The 10,444-nt window shown below is 48.1% G+C and overlaps 1 protein-coding gene across 1 annotated transcript; it reads left to right on the top strand.

Moving 5' to 3' along the window:
- The first annotated feature begins 477 nt into the window (after positions 1-477).
- SGK2 (serum/glucocorticoid regulated kinase 2) lies at positions 478-9,290 on the top strand. Its single transcript, XM_010023585.1, has 12 exons — positions 478-513; positions 1,355-1,404; positions 2,000-2,057; positions 2,661-2,744; positions 3,049-3,180; positions 4,677-4,789; positions 5,309-5,345; positions 5,902-5,988; positions 7,672-7,767; positions 8,140-8,295; positions 8,677-8,766; positions 8,971-9,290. The coding sequence occupies exons 1-12, from the start codon at positions 478-480 to the stop codon at positions 9,124-9,126; spliced, it is 1,095 nt and encodes a 364-aa protein (XP_010021887.1). The 3' UTR covers positions 9,127-9,290.
- The last annotated feature ends 1,154 nt before the right edge of the window (positions 9,291-10,444 follow it).

Raw genomic sequence — 10,444 nt, forward strand, 5'->3', positions numbered from 1 at the left:
GGCTGGACCCCCCTGACTGCCCTGTGGGGACACGGGCTGGGCTGCAGGGCTGGGAGCCGTGGGGTCCCTGTGCGCTGGGACAGGGGCTGCACCTGCCTGAAGAGGGGCCTGGCCATGTCCAGGGGAGCTGCAACCTCCTCTGGCCCTGGTGCTGTGCTGCTGCTGGGGCTCTGCTTGTCTTCATGTGTTGGTGCCCTGACCAGTTTCTGCTATTGCAAACCAAGGCTGTGGCATCTAATATGCTTTTGCTTGTTCACACCCCTCCCTCCCATCTCCTGTCAGCATGTATCCACTCTTCCCTGCCTCCCCCAGAGCATGTGCATCCTCACCCCTCAGGAGCAGCAGTGCTACCAAAGAGGTAGCTGCAGAACTCTGCTGAGGTATCCTGTGATAGAGGGGAGCAGTTTCTCTCTTGGATTTTGTTTTCAATACTGGCTTGCTCTTCTTTTCCCAAGTGCTGAACGAGTTGCCTTTCTAATGGATCGTTCCCGGAGCCCAGATAAAAGCACCCAGGTGAGATCATGGCTCTGAGCCAGCAAGTCTTCACCTTGGGGATGTAGAGGGGCTGGTGCCTGCAGGAGAAAAGCAAGGAGGAGAGCCTGTGTTAGCCTGCTAGGAGTCTTGCTGCTGCCTTGTCCCTGGGAATTATGCTGGGTGGAGGTAAAATGAGAGCAGACAGGACCTATGTAGCCTTTTGGACAAGGCAGAATGCTCCCAGAGTCTGAGGAGGGGAAGAATCCTGGGGAGCATGGAGAGGAGGAAGACCACGTGTGTATGTACCTCTGTCACTGGGAAGAGAGAGGTTGCTCCTCCATAGTGCTGGGTGTGCATAAGGCCACTTCCAATGCTCCAGACTTGGCAGTATGGGGCTCAGCAGGAGTGGGCAGAGGGCTGCAGGGTTTGGGGGTAATGCTTATGTCCTGCTGCAGGAGTGATCCTCTATCTGAGCTGTGCAGAGGGCTTCTTGCCTAGCCTCTAGCTCTGGCAGTGGGGAATGACTTGTCTCAGTGCTGTGGTGAGCGACTGAGACCCACTGTGGCTTTCCTCTGTCACAGCACAGCAGGTCCTGAAAACCTCAAGTTGAGGGCCAAGCAGTTACTTAGTACTTCTTATTTGTGCAAGTATGGGATGAGGACTTCACATACTCTAGCTTAGTAAAGCTTCCAGTTTGGGAATGATACAGCTTTAGTGCATAGCTTTGTTCTCCCTTCCCCCTCACTTCAGTTGCCAAAACATCCTCTGTGTCTCTTGCTAAGGGGTATTTAATGACTCTGCAAGTGACACTGTTCTGAGGGAAGGAAAGTGCAACCTGCAGCATGGCCCTTGTGACTAACATTACTGTTATCCTCTCTAGCCTCCAACACCAACTGACAACATCAACCTTGGACCTTCTGCTAACCCAAAGTAAGCTCCCTGCAAAAGCCAGGTAGGGTGTGGGGCATGCAGTGAAGAGATCTGGCAGGGGAATGTAGTTGGTCCCTGTGTCTTGCATGGGTGGTGTCTGCAAAAATCTTAACAATTACATTACTTGGCTTTTAATACCACGTGTATCAGCAATGCACCAGCTCTCAAGGTGTTCAGCTATAGCTGGTCCCTGTATCATAATTGTCCTGTCCAAGTCTGCAGCCCCTTGCTCTGTTTCTCTTGAGAGGTAGTAAGGGAAGATCTTCCTCATCCCTGCTGGCTCCCTGACCACCTTTCTCTAGAAATGGGGATAAACTATGTTCCCTGTAAAGATGCCGCTTGGTCCCACAGGAGCTTTTCCCTGCCGCTTGTGTTCAGCGGGAGGGTTGCTGGGGGTTGCTCATCCTCTGCTGGCTGCACGGACGTAGACAGTGTGAATCCCATGCTGGCCAGGGGTGAGGATCACCCATCTGGTGCCCTTTAATCCCTTCCACAAACACTGGTGGCTCCAAAAGGGAACTCTGCCCTGATGGCAGTGTTGCTGTTGTGTGTTTCTCTCCCAGAAACATTAACTTGTTTCATTCTTGCCCAACAGTGCCAAGCCAACAGACTTTGACTTCCTGAAGGTTATTGGCAAAGGAAGCTTTGGAAAAGTAAGTGGGTTTGTACAGGTGGGTTGAAGCTCTTTAGAGGCAACCTCGGAAGAACTTTCTTGCTGAAGGAGTTTCTGGCGGTGTCCTTTGCTTGTACCTCTCCTGAGGAGCTTATTCTGAGTGGGACTGGGAACAGATGAGACTGGAGATAAGAGTTTTCATAGTCCATTCTTACTTTGAGCTGTCCTGCAACCCCTCTAAGGACACAAGTGTGAGTTATCTTATGCTCAGGGTGGTGATGGTAAGGAGCAGTACTTGATTTAAAATAAGCTTCAGACTTTTTCAGCTAGCAAAAATTCCCCAGGCAAATCTGTACTTTGAGATAGCAAGGATCCATTTTTAAATAGGGCTGTCCCCAGGTGCTCCAAAACTATTTTTTACTGGGTATGTGAAAGGTTTATGTGGAGATGTAGTGTACTTTCTTCTGGCAATGAGAAAGTGCTGGGAAATTGGAGGACTGGAGCTTGGTCTTTAAAACTTCGTACTTGATCCTCTGAAGCTGTATTCTGTGTATAGTCACTTACACAAGTGGGGTGCTAATGAGGAAGCACTAACCCAACAGAAGGCGAGACTGAAATCCATTAACAGGACCTTCTGCTGCAGGTTCTTCTGGCCAAACGCAAGTGTGATGGGACTTTTTATGCAGTGAAAGTTTTGCATAAGAAAACCATCCTAAAGAAAAAGGAGGTATGTCTGCTTTTATTTGGTTACTTCTCTAAATAGTGGCCAGTGTATGAGCCATCCTGGTAATGCAATTGAGGTATCTTGTGGCTGGTATTCATGTAGACAACTCGTATGCATTTCTCTGTGCCACGGGAACATGGATAAGAACTGAGGTGATGCAGGTCAGACAGCAGAGAGCAGTTCCCTTCCTGGGGCTGGAGAGGACCCTCTTGGGCTCCCAGCTTCCACCTGCTTTGGAAACAACAGTGAGCTCCTACAACAGACTGGACCCTTGCCTGAAACTAATGCCATGCCTGCTTTTTGACAGCAAACCCACATCATGGCAGAACGCAACGTGCTCCTGAAAAACGTCACACATCCCTTCCTTGTGGGACTCCATTACTCCTTCCAGACCTCAGAGAAGCTTTACTTTGTGCTTGACTATGTAAATGGAGGAGAGGTGAGTGCACTTACAGGCTTTATTTTAATCCTCTATTTGGTCCTTCCCAAACATGTAGCTTTATTGCCTAAACCTGTTTCTTGTCACAAGATAAAGATGTTGAAGTATAGTGTTCCTTTAGCTGCTAGCAAGGACCAGCCAGGAGAAGTGGTATGCTATGTGCCGTGGTTTAAACCCAGCCGGTAACCCAGAACCACGCAGTCGCTCACTCACTCCCCTGCCTTCTTTCCCCCTGCTCGGGGGGGATGGGGATGAGAATCGAAAGAATGTAACTCCCATGGGCTGAGTTAAGAACAGTCCAGTAACTAAGGTGTAATACAAAACCACTACTGCTACCCCCAATAATAATAATAATGGAAATAACAAGGCTAGAGAATATGAAGCTAAAAGGGGAGAAGAAAAAGAAAACAAACACAAGTGATGCCCAGTACAATTGCTCAGCACCTGCTGACCAATACCCAGCCCAAACCAAGCAGTGCCTTCCAGGTAACTCCCTCAGTTTCTATACTGGGCATGACGTGCTGTGGTATGGAATAGCCCTTTGGCCAGTTTGGGTCAGGTGTCCTGTCTCTGCTTCCTCCTGGCTTCCCCTCCTCCCTGGCAAAGCATGAGACTGAGAAAGTCCTTGGTCAGAGTAAACATTACAGAGCAACAACTAAAAACATCGGTGTTATCAGCGTTGTTCCCAGACTGAAAGTCAAAAACACAGCACTGTACCAGCTGCTAAGAAGGACAAAAATAACTGTTAGAGCTGAACCCAGGGCACTATCTCACCTGTAAATTGAGTGAAATCTTGCTGCCTATGACTTGAATCCCAAGGCAAGGATACTGAGAAAAGAGACTGTTAATGGTGCTTTAAAATCCTATGGAGAATACAGGAAATGCTGATGCTGGTGAGCTCCAGACAAAACCCACTTGTGGGCCAGCTCTGGATCCTAGTCTAATGCTTGGGTGATGCCATTGCAGTTAGCAAGGTTTCATTTTTGTCCTGTAGAAACCTTTTTTTCAGCTGGGTTTTCTTTGTGGTGGTTTGTTGGGGTTTTTTTGGGTTTTTTTTTGTTTTTCTTGGTTTGTTGGGTTTTGTTTTTTTCTTTTATACCTGCAGCTGGCTGTGAGAGAATGTTAACATGGATGTCTTGGCCAAAGAGAACTTGTATGGAGGATCTTAATGGATTCAGCTCTGTGCATGTACCACTTCTCATGGCCATACTAGCACTGTAATCTGCCTGTGGCTTGTAGCAAGCTAGGAAGTTTAACTAGACCAGCAGATGACCATTTTTGGGAGAATGAATTCTTAAGTAAGAGGAGGACAAGTGAAGCAATTTCTAGAAAGGTGTTTAGATTGCTTAAGTCACTTGGTTTGGGCTTATTTGGTGCTGTTCATGCCCTACTTGCTGCAAATCAGTTTTCACTTGAGTAGCTGAGTTTCAGGCTTGCTCCAGGTATCCTTCAGGTTTTTTAGAGAAGAAATGATCCACTCTATCATCTGCCTGTAGCTTTTCTTCCACTTGCAAAGGGAGCGCTGTTTCCGTGAACCCCGGGCCCGATTCTATGCTGCAGAAGTTGCTAGTGCAATTGGATATCTGCATTCCTTAAACATCATTTACAGGTAAGGTCCTGCCAGGGAAACCATGGGCACCAACTCTGCACAGCCTAGCTGTGTGCAGTACTGGGGTGGAAAAGGGCTTCACTAGGGTCCTGCAAAATGCAGGACTGGAGCAGCTGGAAAATCAGCTACCTCTGACAAGACGGTGGTGCTGGCACTTTATCCTGCAAGAGGGGTGCTGTCTGCATGGGTCTGATGTGCAACAAAGATTCCTAACCTGACAGAGAGAAGGGTGAAGTGCAAAGATCCAGAATAAACCTGGCTCAATAAGCAAGAATTTGTCTCTGTAACAATTTATGCACAGATATGCAGGCTAAAACCTGATTCTGTGTGACAGGGTCCTGCTATGTTTGCATGTGTCTATTGATACCTAGCAGTGATGGGAGACTGTACTTTGGGAACATCTTGGTGAACTGGATTGGGAAGTTTTGTTAGCTCCTGTTCTTAGCTGATGCTGTTTCAGATCTGGCTTTTCTAAATATCTGGCCAAATCTGCTCAAACAGCAATTTTTTGTCTTGCAGGGACTTAAAACCTGAGAACATTCTCCTGGATTGCCAGGTATAGTCACAGCTCATGCTGCCTGCCTTCTGGCTTTAGAATCATCAGGACCATAAACAGAGGGGTATGGTTCTGCAAGCTAGGCTGTAGCTCACTTCACTACATGTATTCTGTATGTATGCACCACTGTCCTTCCGTGCAGGTCCTGCACGAGGGGGTGAGCCTCTGCTCTGCAGAACTGCACACTCAGGGCCCTCAACTTACTCCCAAAATCTGGGGTCTGACCTGTGGGCAAGGATCGCCCACAATCCTTGTGGCTGTGCTGGTGGTGATTGATATATAAACTTGCTCTGGCATAAAGCAGTGGCAAAGCACTAGGCTGCTGGATCTCATAGCTATGCAGTTGTAGACAAATAAAAACAATTAATCCAGATTCCACTTCCTCTGTAGACTCCTGTACTTGTCCTATAGGATATCCAGACAGTGAGGGAGGGGAAGCAGATGAGCAGTGGTGAACTAAAACATACATGAGATGTAATGTGAAGGCCAATGCTTGGAAATCCTGTCTCTTCTCTAGAAAGAGAGGGCCAAGCTGAAATGTCTCTCTCTTCTCTAGGGACACATAGTATTGACAGACTTCGGGCTCTGCAAAGAAGGAATGGAGCAAGAGGAGACAACTTCTACTTTTTGTGGCACTCCGGAGGTACAGCATATGCTGGGGTTTCTTTGTGACCTGGGGCTGAAAGCCTTTGGAGACATGCTGCTCTGGGTCTGACTTGTGTGGGTGCTCAGCATCTCAAAATATGGGCTCTGTGGATTAGACCATTGTGGGCTCTTTGAGGTTGTCAGCCTAAAGCTGGAGTTCAGATAAGGTCTTCCGTACTCAGCAGAGAGTTTTACCTGTGACAGCTGTGCTATCAGGGTAGGGATCCCTGCACTGGAAAATGGCTAGTCTTGTGAAACTGGGGCTGTTTGAGGTGGCTGTGGAGACAGCCTTGATGCTGGAAGCCCATGAGCAAGCTTGTGAGCGGGCTGTTTACCTGCTCTGATACCCTGGAGCTGCAGAACAGGGAGCCGATTGGTACTGCCATACGCAGGACCTTGCGCAGGACCTCTTCTGTGTGTCCTTGGTATGCAGGAGCTGCAAAACACCCTGTGTAGAGCAGAGAACGAGGCTCTCCTCGGGAATGTGGACACTGCTCAGAGGGGAGGAAATGCTTTTTCTCCAATGCACCTCAGTTAGGGTTTGCTAAAACTTATCTCAGATTTGGCTTCTTGGGAGTCTTTTTCTTTTTCTTTTCCCCCCCCCTGCTTCTTACTGAACTGGGGATTTTGGTGGTGTTTTGGCCCAGGTAATACACCTGTTCTGCTGTTCTTCCTCAGGCAGTGTAAAGAAGGGTCTGTAAACAAGGTACCTTCCAGTATTCAAGCTGAGTAGAAGTGGGCAGGAATCTCCTGCTGGTAACCCTTGGTTTTCAGTATGGACCCACTTGTACAACAGTAAGGCATGAACCAAGCAGGATTGTTTCAAGAAAATCATACAGAATTGGTTTGTGTTGGAAGGGACCTTACACTCAGTCAGTTCTAAGCCGCTGCCATGGGCAGGGACACCTTCCACTCGAGCAGGTTGCTCCAAGCCCCTGTGTCCAACCTGGCCTTGAACACTGCCAGGGATGGGGCAGCCACAGCTTCTCTGGGCACCCTGTGCCAGCGCCTCAGCACCCTCACAGGGAAGAGCTTCTGCCTCAGAGCTCATCTCGGTCTTCCCTCTGTCAGCTTAGAGGCATTCCCCTTGTCCTGTCCCTGCATTCCTTTGTTTGTCGTGTGGAGGTTTTTCGTTGATATGTTTTGTTTGTTTGTTGTTCTGTTTTGGGGGTTTTTGGGGGGTGGGGGGTTGGTTCTTTTGGTGGGAGCCTGATTAGTACGCAGAAGTAATCCTGTGGGAGACCAGGCTCAATGTGCTGCTTGATTTCTTGCCCGTTGCTCCTCGGTGGTGGTTACTGGTAGTCTTGCTGCTTTAGACAGACTTACCGGCACTGAAAAGTGCAGCCTTCTCAAAACCACGGGAGCCTCCTAAAGGTGTAATGTGCTAGTGCAGGGTGGGTTTCCTGCTTGAGTTGTGGTGGGTGGCAAATCCTTGTACAAGTCTTCTATAGGAAAACAACCTTCTGTAGCCCATTAAAAACACTTCGTGGCGTTTGGTAGGTGGCTTTCAAACCCTTTGCTCTGAAGCAAGTGGAGAGTCTATCAAAGCATAGTAGGAAATGCATCTGTGTGTTTCCTAATGCATTTGCTCAGCTTGAACTGCAGTCAGGTTTGCATACTTATGAGGGCAAAGCCCTTCCTTTATAAGTTGACTAAAATATTTGCTGCTGACTCTTCTTAGTACCTGGCTCCTGAGGTGCTAAAGAAGCAGCCGTATGACAGGACAGTAGACTGGTGGTGCCTAGGAGCTGTCCTCTATGAAATGCTGTTTGGACTGGTAAGTTTGGAAGCAGTCTGTTTTTACTTTACTTAGAATCACAGAGTAGTTGGGATTGGAAAGGACCTTAAGATCATTTAGTTCCAACCCCCCTGCCATGGGGAGGGAACCCCCTCGGTGAGAATTTCTCTACGGTGGAGAAATTAACTTTAAAAGTAGTGGTGTGAGATTGGTCTGGTGTTCACATGGTACCTGCCACAGACAACTGCATCCTGAGTTAGATGACATAGTTCAGCGCACCATTGCCCCTCTGAACAGAGGTATGGCAGGTCTCCCTCATCTGCTTGCTGCAGGTCTCATTTTGACCTGCCGTGTGTGTTCCTTGCAGTAGCTCATATTTTACATGGCTCCTTCTCCTCTCTTTCAAATTAGCCTCCTTTTTACAGCCGGGATGTGTCTCAGATGTATGACAACATTCTGCACAAGCCACTCCAGATCCAAGGAAGTAAGACTGTGGCAGCTTGTGACATCCTCCAGGGACTTCTCCACAAGGACCAGAAGAGGAGGCTAGGTGCCAAGTCAGACTTTGTAAGTGGCCTCCATTATGGTCAGGAGGGAGGATGGGTGGGAAACCTTTCTATTCTGAGCCTTTCTTTCATGACAACAGTACTGCCTCGGAAAAAGCCTTCCATACAGTTTGATATTTCTTCAGCCTCTGAAGGGTGTTCTGGGCTTGACCTGGATTTCTAAAGGGAAAGATATGGTTGCAAGCTAGGACACCCATGTGTGACGGTCATCTCCCTTCAAGGGATTACTGGACCATGACCCTTATGTGTTAAGGATTTGCTACATGGCCCTTATGTGAATATGTGGTAGCTTCAACCACTTAATGCTATGAAACCAGCTAGCAGGTGCTGGAAAAGACGGGTTGGCAGAAGACTGACTTTTCACGCTTTACTTTCTATGCAGCTTGAGATAAAGAATCATGTATTCTTCAGCCCAATAAACTGGGATGACTTGTACCACAAGAGGATAACTCCTCCATTCAACCCCAATGTGGTAAGTGTGTATTTCTGTTGGTATTTGTTATAGTGGTACAAAAGGAATCCTCTGCAGGTGTCTTACACTGACACCAAGGGGTCCTGAAGTGCAGATACAGAGGTGCTGACTCTCTTGGAAGAGCAGCTGTGTTAGACCAAACACAAGTGGCTGGTTGAGGTCTGCTTACTTGAAGTGACTGTATGTGTCTGCTCCTTGGCTTAGGCTGGTCCAGCTGATCTGCGACACTTTGATCCAGAGTTCACCCAAGAAGCCATCTCCACCTCCATCACCCACACGCCTGACCTAGCAGCCAGCAGCTCCAGTGCCGCAGATGCGTTTTTAGGATTTTCTTATGCACCGACTGAAGAGGGCATCTAGGTTTTATAAAGGCTTTGAGGAAGTCAGATTTTTAACCGAGTGGGTTTTATGTGTGGGGTGTTTTGGTTGTGGGTTGGGTTTTTTTTCTGTTCATGTGGGTTTTCTTGGTTTTGGTACTGTCCTTTGCTCATGGTTTAGGGAAATTGAGACTAACACACTAAATGGCTGGGATGGAACTGTGAGCTCTTAACTTCTGCTGTTTGAATTTCCCTCTAAATAACTGCCTCCTCACTGACAGGGAAAGTGAGACACTGATTATTATGATTTCCCCCTAGGGTGTCTTGTGCTACTTGGCAGAACTGTATTCATTCTGTGGTTGTATTTCTGGTAGAGGTATGTACCATCACCCACATCAACAGCCGTGTGCCTGAAACTGGCCACTCTTAACTTTTTTTAATCTTTTGTGTGGTGCTAACTCTGCCCAGCTGTGTCAAAGCTGCTATTTCCCAATACTGAGGAATAATTTCCTAATATTGAGGAATAATCACACTATTACCCAATAGTGAGGAAAACTTTACACGCTACTAAGAGCTCTGGCTTCTTTCCTTTAAGTGGACTGTGCTGGAGCAACCAGAAGGCTGTTATGGAGAAGCCAATTTGTGGGTTGAGGAAAGGGCAGAGTTGCTTGGAAAAACCAAAAATAACCTTATGGCCAAACCTGGCTTGGGATGGGGAATTCTTCCACAGCACACAGGCCTGAGGCACACGAACACTACTCTGAGCATGAGCTGAAGCATGGTGGAGCGGAGGACAGCCCATGGCAATGAGACCCTGCATGCTCTGGTGCCTGTCTGAATGTGCCACTGATGTAGAACAGTTATTTATTTTGCCTTAATTTAAATGCTGGTGTACTCACTCAATGTCACTTTCTACTTTTTTAAAGTCGTTCAGTTGTTGTGGGTTGGAGAAGGGTACTAAGAGCTGTTCACAGCACTGTGCGCCCAAACACAGGCTTTCCTATGAGCTGTGTGGTGCTCATGCTGTTAAGAAGCTTGTGCTGGAACAAACATTTGTTTTACCGGAGCTATCTTGTACCTGCTGCTTATCTGCAATATGCCGTGGTTCGTATTAAAGCACACGCGGCTGTCCTGTGTCTGCCCCGTGTGTAAGGGAGGGCTGAGGGAGCGGGGGGGCCTGTCCACCGAGCCTGAGCGCGGATGTCCCCTGGCACCTGCCTGCACGCGGAGTCACCGGGCTTTTCCCATTTTAAATAACTACACCCTCCCCGGCCCGGGCTCACAGCGCTGGGTTTGGTCAGTTCTATAGCACAGCAGCTTGTTGCTGGAGGGTGCAGCTGCTTGAGGGCATAGGGCCTGCC

This window comes from Nestor notabilis, unplaced genomic scaffold (genome assembly GCF_000696875.1).
Source record: "Nestor notabilis isolate BGI_N333 unplaced genomic scaffold, ASM69687v1 scaffold11311, whole genome shotgun sequence".
NCBI lineage: Eukaryota > Metazoa > Chordata > Aves > Psittaciformes > Psittacidae > Nestor > Nestor notabilis.

Excerpts from the sequence above, each read along its gene's own strand:
- SGK2 (XM_010023585.1), top strand. The coding sequence starts at position 478 with ATGGATCGTTCCCGGAGCCCAGATAAAAGCACCCAG. Across the intron at positions 1,405-1,999 it reads GGACCTTCTGCTAACCCAAA|TGCCAAGCCAACAGACTTTG; the intron begins GTAAGCTCCCTG and ends CTTGCCCAACAG. Across the intron at positions 8,296-8,676 it reads TAGGTGCCAAGTCAGACTTT|CTTGAGATAAAGAATCATGT; the intron begins GTAAGTGGCCTC and ends CTTTCTATGCAG.